Below are 12,944 nucleotides of genomic sequence, written 5' to 3'. Positions count from 1 at the left end.
CTTCCCACAGGAGAGTCAAACACAAACATGTTAATGTATGGATGTTTGTAATGTATAGATATCAGAGGTGGGAATTATGGAGTCATCAAGTCATCTCCATGCCATGTATTTGTTCTGTTCATGCACTAAACCAGCTGAGTCCGATCAGCACAGCTCTTCAGCCAGGAAGGTGAGCTAATTAGTGAATGCACCTGGTTCAGTGACTGAGCAGAACAAATACATGGCATGGAGATGACTTGATGACTCCACAATTCCCACCTCTGATAGATATACACTATTGTGTGTGTATATAGATGATTTACAGATCTGTATGCTCAGCTATACCAAACAGATGATATATATATATATATATATATATATATATATACAGTACTGTGCAAAAGTTTTAGGCAGGTGTGAAAAAATGCTGTAAACTAAGAATGTTTTCAATAATATAAATAATAATTGTTTATTTTTATCAGTTTACAAAATGCAAAGTGAATGAACAAAAGAAAAATCTAAATCAAATTGGTGTTACTACCCTCTGCCTTCAAACCAGCATCAGTTCTTATAGGTACACCTGCACACAGTCAGGGGTTTTGTAGGATTATAGTCAGTGTATGATCAACCAGTTACACCAAACAGGTGCTAATGATCATCAATGTAACATGTAGGTTGAAACACGGTGATTAACTGAAACAGAAACAGCTGTGTAGGAGGCTTAAAACTGGGTGAGGAGCAGCCAAACTCTGCTGCCAAGGTGAGCTTGTGGAAGACAGTTTCATGTCCCAGGTCAAACACCATGACAAGACTGAGCACAGCAACAAGACACAAGGTAGTTATACTGCATCAGCAAGGTCTCTCCCAGACAAAGAGTTCAGAGCAGACTGGGGTTTCAACATGTGCTGTTCAAGCTCTTTTGAAGAAGCACAAAGAAACGGGCAGCGTTGAGGATCGTAGACGCAGTGGTCGGCCAAGGAAACTTGGTGCAGCATGAAAAACACATCAAGCTCATTTCCCTTCGAAATCAGAAGATGTCCAGCAGTGCCATCAGCTCAGAACTGGCAGAAACCAGTGGGACCCAGGTACACCATCTACTGTCCGGAGAAGTCTGGCCAGAAGTGGTCTTCATGGAAAAGTTGCAGCCAAAAAGCCAGACCTCCGACATGGAAGCAAGGCCAAGAGACTCAACTATGCACCAAAACTTAAGAACTGGGGTGCAGAACAATGGCAGCAGGTGCTCTGGACTGATGAGTCAAAACGTGAAATATTTGGCTGAAGCAGAAGGCAGTGTGTTCGCCGAAGGGCTGGAGAGCGGTACAATAATGAGTGTCTGCAGGCAACAGTGAAGCATGGTGGAGATTCCTTGTAAGTTTGGGGCTGCATTTCTGCAGACTCAACATCATGGTGTCTGTCTGGGATTACATGAAGAGACAGAAGGATGTGAGGAAGCCTACATCCACAGAAGATCTGTGGTTAGTTCTCCAAGATGTTTGGAACAACCTACCAGCCAAGTTCCTTCAAAAACTGTGTGCAAGTGAACCTAGAAGAGCTGATGCTGGTCACACTAAATATTGACTTGATTCAAATTTCTCTTCTGTTCATTCACTGCATTTTGTTAATTGACGAAAATAAAATATTAACACTTCCATTTTTGAAGCATCCTTAGTTTACAGTATTTTCTCACACCTGCTGAAAACATATGCACAGTACTGTATATAATGTATAGATGTGTATAATGTATAGATGTACATAATGTATAGATGTGTATAATGTGTATGATGTATAGATGTATATAATGTGTATGATGTATGGATGTATATAATGTATAGATGTATATGTGTATACTGTATATAATGCATAGATGTACATAATGTATAGATGTGTATAATGTGTGTGATGTATAGATGTATATAATGTATAGATGTGCATAATGTATAGATGCGTATAATGTATGGATGCATATAATGTGTATAATGTATATAATGTATAGATGTACATAATGTATAGATGTGTATAATGTGTTGTGCTCACATCACAGGAGGCACCATAATGTAGTGCTTCATGCAAGAGTTTTGGGTTAAATTTGGCTATCAATAATAATTAATGATTATCAGGGATAATTATTAATTCTGATTACTAATAAGATCCAATTTACATTAGATCACCTTGGGGCACCACCCTTGAAGAAGGGAAAATATAGCCAATTCACCAAATCAGTCTCAGAAAAGGTACTGAACTGTTTGTAACTCTGATTAATAATTAACTTAATAACTACAACCAATATTACCACAACAGCTAGTAATGGTCGAAGGATTTTGGAGCTCTTGACAGAGTAGAGGTTGGCAACATTCACTCTTGTGCAATATTAAATAGACAACATGTGGGTTAAAAAGTATTTTAAGGGGGGGGAGATTGAGAGGAGCCCTTGAGGATAAGAAGTTGGAGGAGAAGAAAGGCTTGAGGAGAAGAGAGCTTGTGGAGAAGAGAGAGAACAAAGGAAGGCGCTGGAGTTTTGACTCTCTGATCAGAGGGGGGTCTGTCACCCTGACCAATAGTAGCTCAAAGCTGAATTTTGCACCTAGGTGTGAAGAAAGGGGAATTCTGGGACACTGAGTTCAGTTCAGAGTCCATTTTGAAATCCGCAATGAATGACTTCATCTGTGGGTACCAACAAATGTGTATGATGTATAGATGTACATAATGTATAGATGTGTATAATGTGTATGATGTATAGATGTGTATAATGTATAGATGTGTATAATGTGTATGATGTATAGATGTATAGATGTGTATAATGTATAGATTTGTATAATGTGTATGATGTATAGATGTGTATAATGTGTGTGGTGTATAGATGTGTATAATGTATAGATGTGTATAATGTATATGATGTATAAATGTATAGATGTGTATGATGTATAGATGTATAGATGTGTATGATGTGTATGATGTATAGATGTATATAATGTATAGATGTGTATAATGTGTATGGTGTATAGATGTATATAATGTATAGATTTGTATAATGTGTATGATGTATAGATGTATATAATGTATAGATGTGTATAATGTGTATGATGTATAGATGTGTATAATGTGTATGATGTATAGATGTATATAATGTATAGATGTGTATAATGTGTATGATGTATAGATGTATATAATGTATAGATGCGTTGTAGATTAGTCTAGCCTGAAGTCAGACACAGATCAGCTGATCAGTTGAGTCATCATCAACATCTTCGAACCTAATTATTATTAAGTTTTGTTATTAAATGACTACACCTGGTCTTATTTTCATGTTTTTTCATCATCATTTCATAATTTTTAATTTATTTACTTGTTTGTTTTTGGTGACGACACAATCGAGTGTGTGACGTCACCGGGTCGTTTCCGCCGCGGAGGCCGCCGCTGCATGTAAACAAAGCGGCAGCAGGGCTGATGGAGATAAACTCGGTTTAATCCGAGTTAAAGTGAATAAAGTTCAGATCGTTAAACGGATCCGGTGCTGATCCGGATTACCGTAATGGAGCGCCGCTGTGACTGAACCGGAACCAGCAACATGTCCATGGAAGACCCGTTCTTCGTCGTCAAGGGGTCAGAAGTGTATAAACCGTGCTAACCAAGCCAATGCTAATAGGGGGCTACCGGCTAGTGTTAGCCTGCGGAGAGCTGATGGCTAATCGATAATCAATGAAGCCGCAGCGACAAGAACCAGTTTGATTTGAGGTTAAACAACAGCCAGCTAGCTCGCCGCTAAGCTAACAGAGAGCTTGCCACTGTGCTAACGTTAGCTAACAGTGTTTAATGATTGAGTTAGCATGTTAGCATGTTGCTTTGATCTTAGCGTCAGGTCTGTAAACAGTAGTCAAAGTCAGCTTGTTGTTGTTGTTGTTATTATTATCTGTGAATGATAAACATGTTTATATTTGTTATAATTCATATCTTCGTTCAGCAGCACGTGCTCCTGTTTATCATTAAATGAGTCATTAATCAGACACATGGCAGCTTAAAGGACTCATTCAGTCTTATTGATCCGAGCCTGTGTGTGTGTGTGTGTGTGTGTGTTTCAGTCATCCTGTCAAAGGTGGAGGATAAAACTAATTAAAATGGAGATTAATTTTTGAAAGTTGGACTGGTACAACATGGTTTCCTATAGTCATATTTTAAATGTTTTTATTTCTTTTTTTTATGTAACTGTTGAAATTGAACAATCTTTGTTATTAACTTTATTAAAACTGTTGAACTGAACATTAGGGCCCGGTCTGGTCCATCCGATCCTCTCGGTGAAAAGTTCTGGTGAAACTCGAGCTGGATTATTTGGAAGCGAGAGCGTCACAGAACAGTACTAAGTAACGTTAACAGAAAGGTTTCTGTTCCTGCCCGGCTGTCTTCAGTGTCCTGTCCCCATTGTGGACGAGGTGATGGTGTCGTGTTATGTAAGCGAGACTAGATAAACTGAAACGGGCCGGGTGAGAGAGGTCTGGCTATGTGAGACTAGATATGACTTGAGTGCCACACTCGTCAGCCTCCGGTAAAATCAGCTGTTGCAACATTTAACGTTACAACGGGGCCACGAAGATTTAACGTCAGCCCATATTTTGTGACCCTCACCAGAGTAATGTGTGGACGGTATTTCATGGAGTGGAGAATAACCTCTGATGTAACGTTAGTCTACATTGAGAAACGTGACGTTAATTAAAGTCTGTATAGCTGCTGCATATCTAACGTTAACGTACAGCAGTTACTAAAGTCTGTGTCAGTTTGTTCACTTTAGATTAAGAGGATTTAGATATTTTCAGCAGAAGTGGCCTCAGATGATGATGATTGACTCAGCGTTACCTCCATGCAAGATGGTGACATCACCCGCGGTCGGTGGAGCCATCGGCAACTGTCAGAGCCAAGTTCAGAAGATAACTGAAAGTCCTACCAGTACCGATGAATCGCCTCTGTTCTGTATATTGTACTGATTAAGTACTGGTTCTTTACTTTGACTAGAAAAGTGTCTCAAGTGATCCTTGGTAAAATCAGCAATTTGAGGCTCAATCAGCTCCCTTCAATAGGTCTGAACAACGGACGTGGAGTCAGCTGTTAATATGTTGTCTGTTAACAGTGAAGTCCAGAAGGCAGTGAATGCAGCGCAGAGTCTCCATCACAGATGGAGCGAGCTGTTGCAGGAGGGGGGCGGTGCCTCCAGGGAGGAGATGGACTGGACGACCAATGAGCTGAGGAACAGCCTGCGCTCCATTGAGTGGGACCTGGAGGACCTGGATGAGACGATCAATATCCTTTATAAGCGACAACGTGTTTGAACTCTGAGTTAAACTTTTAGAGATCAGCGTGTTCCTTAACTGTCAGTGAACGCATCGTTGAATCCAACCCAAAGAAGTTCAACCTGGACACAGCTGAGCTGACGAAGAGGAAGGCCTTCATCACCTGCACCAGACAGACAGTCAAGGTACGCTTTATTTATAACAGCAGGTAACACTCACCTGTCACCTGCTCAGGTGAAGAGACCATACCCCAGTGTCATGACTCAGCTACTGGCCAATTTGATTGAAAATGATGTGATTGGCCGAGGTGAATGAAGACTGAACCAGTCTGAAGACTGGTTTGATCTGATTGGCTGCTGACTGAGCAGACTTTATTTGTCTTGAAGGAAATGAAGGAGAAGATGTCGAGTCCAACGTCTGCCTCGGTGGACAGAAAGAACAAACAGGTAACTCACCTGAACTCAGGTGATCTGTCCTCTGATTCAACAAATAAGAACCAAAAGATTTCCATGGAGGTCCCAGGTGGTCCTGGAGGTCCCAGGGGGTCCTGGAGGTTATAGTAATGGCCGTCTAGGTACCTGTGTGGATGTAAAGCTGCTGCTGAAGCATAATGTCTGAGTGTGTTTTTGTGTTGTGATGTTCAGGCTCTGCTTGGTGAGCACAGTGCTCAGGGTCCGATCTGGCAGCCCGGTCCTGATAAATACAGCCGACTGGACCGACAACTGCAGAATGCCAACTCGCAATTTATAGAGGAACAGCAGGTCCAGCAGCAGGTATAGTAACACCTGTCCAATAAAACAGCCAATCACAGAGCTCAGAGATATGAGAATATTTTGGATACGAAGGAAAAAAGTCATGAAATTGTTGGATTTAAATATAATGTGTGTGTGTGTGTGTGTGTGTTTGTATCAGCTGATAGCGGAACAGCAGGATGAACAGCTGGAGCTCGTGTCGGGAACAATCGGAGTCCTGAAGAACATGTCAGAAAGGATCGGCATGGAGCTGGACGAACAGGCCGTGTAAAGATCCACCATATTCAGTTTTAGTTATCACTGAGAAGTTCAGTCCTCAGAGCAGATTCACATCAGTCCTGGACCGATCACTCAGATATCAGATAAGACAGATGCAGTTTCAGCAGCAGCACAAGATTAAAATGAACTCCATAAAGTTAAAAGTGTATAAAAAAGTTACAATACCAGTTAGGCCACATCATTACACAGAGTACCCACTAGCAGTGGTAACAAAAAAACCTTAGTGATGTACAAATACTGCAGATTTAATGCAAATATACTGTAAAATGATGGTGCAGTTATGGATCAGATAAGTGAAAATTGTTGAGAAACCATAACCCTAAAAACAGGTTGTGATTTGTTGATTAATTTTGTGTTTTTCCTGCAGGATGTTGGACGACTTCAGTCATGAGGTGGACAACACTCAGTCCCGACTGGACAACGTCATGAAGAAACTGGCCAAAGTGTCTCACATGACCAGCGGTAATCTGTTTTTACTGGAGTAGAGACAGAAATACATCACCTTTCTGTTAGACCAGATTTATGTTCAGTGCTGCCTGCCTATTCTAACTGTATTGATCAGGTATCAGAAACAGCAGGTTACTTAAATTAATAACAGGCCAATATTGGAGTCAGGCTGTGTTCTGATTTGATGAAGCTCCCTGATCCCATCAGACACAACGGCATCGTGTTCCAGAGCTGATCACAGCTGTTCTAGCCGACATTCAGGGTTCCTCCGGCTGCGTCACAGCACCTTGCAGCAGCATCTCTCCGCTCTTCTCCTTGGAGAATACACACCAAGTCTTTTTTTGACCGGGGCAGACAGCAGCCACGTCAAGCTGCACTGAGCACATCGAGCCAGACAGGAAGTCAGACACAGGAACAGCATAGGGCATCAGTTCAAAATAAAACACCCTGTGCAGACTGGGGAACCACAGCACAACACAGTCACAAATAGTAACAATAAACACACTTAAATGAAAGGACGTAACGACATAATGTACTCAGACAGAAACAAACACAGTCTGAGCAAGTCGACAACATCAGGCTGACGTGACGCTCAGTTTCTGAACCGGCCCAGTGGGACCTGAACCCACCTGGAGGACAAAACAAAACTGCGTCACACACGTGTCGTCATGGCAACGTACCCTGTGGGATCAAGGCGTTATAGATGGTTATAGTTAGTAATAGTTATAGTTAGTGATGGTTATAGGGCAGAAGTCATTAAGGCTCGCTGCAGCGGACTGTTTTGGCACCAGCATGATGGAGGTGGTTTTGAAGCACGCGGGGACAGCTGCTTGGGCTAGTGACAGGTTGAATACGTCAGTCCAGACCTCAGTCAGCTGCACAGCGCAGGCCCTGAGGACGCGTCCGGGGACACCATCAGGACCAGCAGCCTTCCGTGCATTAACCCTGCTCAGTGCCGCAGGCACGTGGGTGGGAGAGAGTGTGAGGGGCTGGTGGTCTGCAGGGAGCACAGCCTTGATGGCCACCTCCTTGTTGTCCCTGTCAAAGCAGCCATAGAAGTGGTTAATCTCATCAGGTAAGGAGGCGTCGCTGGATGGAGAGGAGGTGTTGGTGGGTTTGTAGCCTGTGATGGCCTGGATGCCTTGCCACGTATGTCGGGGGTCAGAGTTGTTCTTGAAGGGTTCCTCGATCCTAAGCTTGTAGCTGTGCTTGGCCTTTTTGATGCCCTTCTTCAGGATAGCCCTGGATGAGCTATAGGCCCGAGCATCACCTGATCTGAAAGCAGTGTCACGTGCTTTCGGCAGGAGTCGGACCTCTCTGTTCATCCATGGCTTCTGATCAGGGAATGTGGTGATCCGTTTAAGGGTGGTAACACACTGTTGATGTTGGAGTTGATAAAGTCCAGATCGGAGGAGGCATATAGGTCGATGTCCGTGTGGGAGTCAAGGGTGGCCTGAGTGGCAAACATATTCCAGTCAGTGTTTTCAAAACGCTGCTGAAGTGCAGAGTCTGCTCCCTCTGGCCAAACTTTGACTGTCCTCACTGTGGGTTAACACGTCTGATGAGTGGAGAGTATTTAGGCAGAAGGAACAGTGAGAGGTGGTCAGATGGACCTAGGTGGGGGAGGGGGACAGCTTTGTAGGCATCAGCCATGTTTGTGTAGACATGGTCCATTGTCTTGTCTCCTCTGGTGGGGCAGGAGACATGTTGGTGAAATTTGGGTAGTACAGTCTTCAAGTTGGAGTGATTGAAGTCACCCACAACAATAAAGGCTGCCTCGGGATGGAGAGTCTGTTGTTTGCTAATAGCAGTATGCAGTTCTTTCATTGCAATCTTAGCATTAGCATCGGGTGGAATATAAGCTGCAGTCACAACGGTAGATGTAAACTCTCTGGGCAGATAGAAAGGTCCACACTTAACCATGAGATACTCTCGGTTAGCTGAGCATTGACTCCTGATGATGGTAGTGTCCATGCACCAAGTTTTGTTAACATAAATGCACAGACCTCCACCTCTGGTCAACAGCTGTTCTGTCTGCTCGGAGGACGTAGCGCCCCGTTAGCTCGATAGCGCTGTCGGGTACGTCGCTGTTGAGCCAGGTGTCAGTGGAAATCATGATGTTGCAGTCCATAGTCCATTTGTGGGTGGTGATCCGCAGCCGCAGATCATCCATTTTGTTCGGCAGAGACCGAACATTGGCGAGGAAAAGGCTTGGTAGAGAGAGCTGATGAGGAGTTAGCTTTAGCCTAGCTTTTAGCCCTTCTCACCTCCCCCGTCTTTGTTTACGATCTCGACGACGCCTGTGGTTATTTCCAGTCGGTAGAGCGGAGCTGGCTGGTCCCACTGTTTTGGCAATCTCTGGGAGTTTGCCGATTAAGTTGTCCGAATTGTAGGAACCGATGTTCAAAAGTTCCTGTCAGCTGTACGATATGTACGCTAAACTGTGTCTAGCGAAAAGACTAGAAACAAACAAGCAGATAACCACTAATTCACAAAATCTGGAGAAACACAGGGCTTCGCGATCCGTGGGCGCCGCCCTCTTGGGTCTTTAATGAAAGTGATAGTTATAGTTAGTGATAGTTAGTGATAGATATAGTTAGTGATAGATAAAGTTGGTGATAGTGATAGTTATAGATGGTGATAGTTATAGAAAGTGATAGTTATAGTTACTGATGGTTATAGTTGGTGATAGTTATAGTTAGTGCGTTATATAGTTATAGTTAGTTGTAGTTAATTATAGTTATAGATAGTTATAGTTGGTGATATAGTTGGTACATTCATTTCCATATTCAGAACCATCGCATTCATTTCAGGCTGTTAAGAAGCGTAGTTGATACAGGAACAAAAGAATGTTTGTATCGATTGTGCCTGCACAACGGAAGCCTATATCTCCTCCCAGAATTCAGGAGAGCATATTCACAATTCAATACATGAGCACTGTCTGATAAAATGGCATTTGCCTGTCTTATAGTCGCCTGCTCAAAAAGGTCCTGTGGATTAAGGGGGGGTATTCCAATAATCTTGCCTGCAGTTCTAACTAGGCTTGAAATCTCGGCTCTAGATTTAACTGTTAGATTACCAAACCAGCTGGTGATACCATAACGGAGGACTGACTCAATTGTTGCTATGTAGAAAATTAACATAATATTTTTACAGACTCCAAATACTCTGAGCCTATGTAAGAAATGAAGTTAGTTATAGTTAGTGATAGATATAGTTAGTGATAGTTATAGTTGGTGATCGTGCTAGTTAGTGATAGTTATAGTTGGTGATAGTTATAGTTAGTGATAGTTATAGGTAGTGCATTATAGATAGTGATAGTTATAGTTGATGGTAGTTAAAGATAGTTATAGTTAGTGATAGTTATAGATGGTGGTGGTTATAGATGGTGGTAGTTATAGTTAGTGATAGTTATAGGTAGTGCATTATAGATAGTGACAGTTATAGTTGATGGTAGTTATAGATAGTTATAGTTAGTGATAGTTATAGTTGGTGGTAGTTATAGTTGGTGGTAGTTATAGTTATCGGTTGTCATATTTAGTTGAAAGTTGTTAATTGTGTTTCTGCAGATCGTCGTCAGTGGTGTGCTATCGGCGTGTTGCTCACCATCCTCTTCGTTGTCATCCTCCTCTTCTTCGTCATCTGATTGATGACTCTTCCTATCAGCACAGAACTCATCTTAATGCTGTGCCTGCTGAACTCTCCTGGACTCTGCTGGACTCTACTGAACTCTACTGAACTCTACTGAACGCTCCTGGACTCTACTGAACTGTCCGGGACTCTGCTGAACACTCCTGGACTCTCCTGAACTCTACTGAACTCTCATTGACTCTACTGAACTCTTCTGGACTCTCTTCAACTCTCCTGGACTCTCCTTGACTCTGTTGTAGTCTCCTGGACTCTCCTAGACCTTACTGAAGTGTACTGGACTCTTCTGGACTCTTTTGGACTCTTCTAGACTCTTGGACTCCCCTGGGCGTTCTCCTCCCCCTGAGTGGGACTTTAAGGCACTTTTGGTTCTTTAAGTGTTTGACTGTTAAAAATATCGAAGACGTGGAAACATGTTTGGTGTTTTAATGTTTGATGTTTTATTTAAAGGGCTGAAAATAACCAGTTTAACTCCAGTTTAACTCCCATTAAACTTCAGTCTAATTTACTTAACACCAGTTTACCTCTAGATGAACTCCTTCTCAGTTTTACTTTCAGTAACTTCAATCTAATTCCAGTTAACTTCTGTGTAATTCTACATTGAAACCAGTGAATCCTGTTTTATAATTGGTTTAATTACAGTTTAAGCTCCAGTTAAGTGCAGGTTTTTCCATCCACTTTTATTATTCTAATCCATTAAACCCTGCTTTAGTTCAGGTTTAATCCTGCTTTAGTTCAGGTTTAATCCTGGGTAAACACCCAGTAAACACTCTGAGGTTTGAGGAAATGATGTAAAACACTAAAATGTCCAGTTTCTGTTGTTTTTGTGATCTTTCTGTTAACACTAAGCGTTTGTTGTAATGACTTTAAGTGACTGATGTTTAATGTTTTATTTTTTTGTCATTAGTTTCCTCCAACAGTTTATTTTGTTTTTTTTATTTTATTTTCCTGTACCATATTGATCAGTTTATTGATCAGTGGACTCTTATACTGTTAAACTGTCATTAAGACACAATTCCTGCTGCTCCTTTGCAATAAAAGCCTTTCTGTAGTGAACGTCTGGAAGGCTTTTAATGTGAAACGGCAGCAGGAAGCGAATACCTAAAGGTAAACGAGTGACTTAACTTATTCTTTCATATAAATTAGTTGAAATCAGGTGAGCTGTAAAACAAAGCAGGCAATCGCATCGTCCCCCACCATAAAATATTTCCTGTTACTATTCTACCAAATTAAAAGCACAGTGTTGTGAACTCTGATGGAAATAACACTAATTAAATACATAAATCAATGATGAGATGACTGATTCTATGATTTCTTTTGTTTAATGTGTTTATTCTGTCGACATGATTTAACACTAACTCGTAAATCCATCCAGTAGTTTTCCATCAAAAGATTATTTTTTATTTTTCTTTGGATAAAAATGTCAATTTAATTTTTCATAAGATTTAATGAGTGTTCTCTTAACAGAGCAGTTTTTTTTATTCTGCTGATTTTCACAAATTAAGCAGAAAGTTTTTCTTCTTTTACATAAAACTGCAGATTGTTCAGTATTTCATTTAGTATATAATTGTAATTATTTAAACATTGTTCATAATGTTTCCTCACAGCTTTAATAATACTTAATTGACAATAAATAATAATGATACTAATGATAACCACTCTACATTTTAATGACACATCATGAATCGGACCAGCAGAACAGACCAATGACTGAACAGCTGAATGAAGACCATAAACTGTTATTGATCAGTTTAACTAAACTGTCTTATTGATCAGTTTAATTAAACTCTCATATTGATGGATGAATGAAAAATATTTTCTGTCTTTATTCTATTTTTTGTCCACATCATGTTTTTTTGTGTCAGCAGGTAATTTTTATTTCAATAAACAGATTCAGAAAAGAAAATCCGACTGATCTTTAAAACCATTTCATTTCAGACCACCATATTTAGTATTGATCAGCATTATAGAAGTTATTCTTTGAGAATTTGTGATATATTGTGATGTGTTTTGGGTTTTACTCGTTATTCGTTAGCGTCTTAGATTTGACTGTTTTCATTATAAATGTTGTAACTGCAGTTTATATTCTGCAGTTCAAACATCTGATCACTTTTTGACTGAGGAGGTTAGTGAAAACTGAGTTTGTTCAGTCATCTCAGTTTTTTGTTAGATAGAAAGAGGTAACTTAAACTCAGGGTCAGTTACTTAAGTAACTAAAATGCTAAAGTAACTGACTGAGTTACCAGTAACAGTGATAATTATATTAATATAATTAACTGACTCGTCACCTCCTGCTGAGCCTGAGCCAGAATTTCAGTGACTGTTGAAATAAATTCTGTTGAGCAAGATTTTTAAATGTAAAATAGATGTTGTAGAAAATTTACACTCAGTTTTAACTTACTCATGTTTACAACAGTTCATCACCAGAATCAACATAATTGGGTCGGACTGTGACTGTAGAATCAAGCACAGGTCAATAAGTAAACTATATCGGACCTGTTTGATCCATATTTTCATCTTTAGTTGCTTCCACTTGTATTTTGTTGCAGTCAGATTACAGATG

The 12,944-nt window shown here is 40.7% G+C and overlaps 1 protein-coding gene across 1 annotated transcript; it reads left to right on the top strand.

Annotated features, from left to right (window-relative positions):
- The first annotated feature begins 3,372 nt into the window (after nt 1–3,372).
- Nucleotides 3,373–11,675, top strand: stx6 (syntaxin 6). Its single transcript, XM_084355261.1, has 8 exons — nt 3,373–3,579; nt 5,096–5,265; nt 5,346–5,440; nt 5,642–5,701; nt 5,900–6,028; nt 6,168–6,274; nt 6,654–6,748; nt 10,303–11,675. Exons 1-8 carry the CDS (start codon nt 3,545–3,547, stop codon nt 10,377–10,379), a joined length of 768 nt encoding a protein of 255 aa, XP_084211387.1. The 5' UTR covers nt 3,373–3,544; the 3' UTR covers nt 10,380–11,675.
- Nucleotides 11,676–12,944: the final 1,269 nt, after the last annotated feature.

This window comes from Pagrus pagrus, assembly GCF_965226575.1.
Source record: "Pagrus pagrus genome assembly, chromosome: 6".
Taxonomy (NCBI): domain Eukaryota; kingdom Metazoa; phylum Chordata; class Actinopteri; order Spariformes; family Sparidae; genus Pagrus; species Pagrus pagrus.
This window is presented reverse-complemented; position numbering and strand designations above follow the sequence as displayed.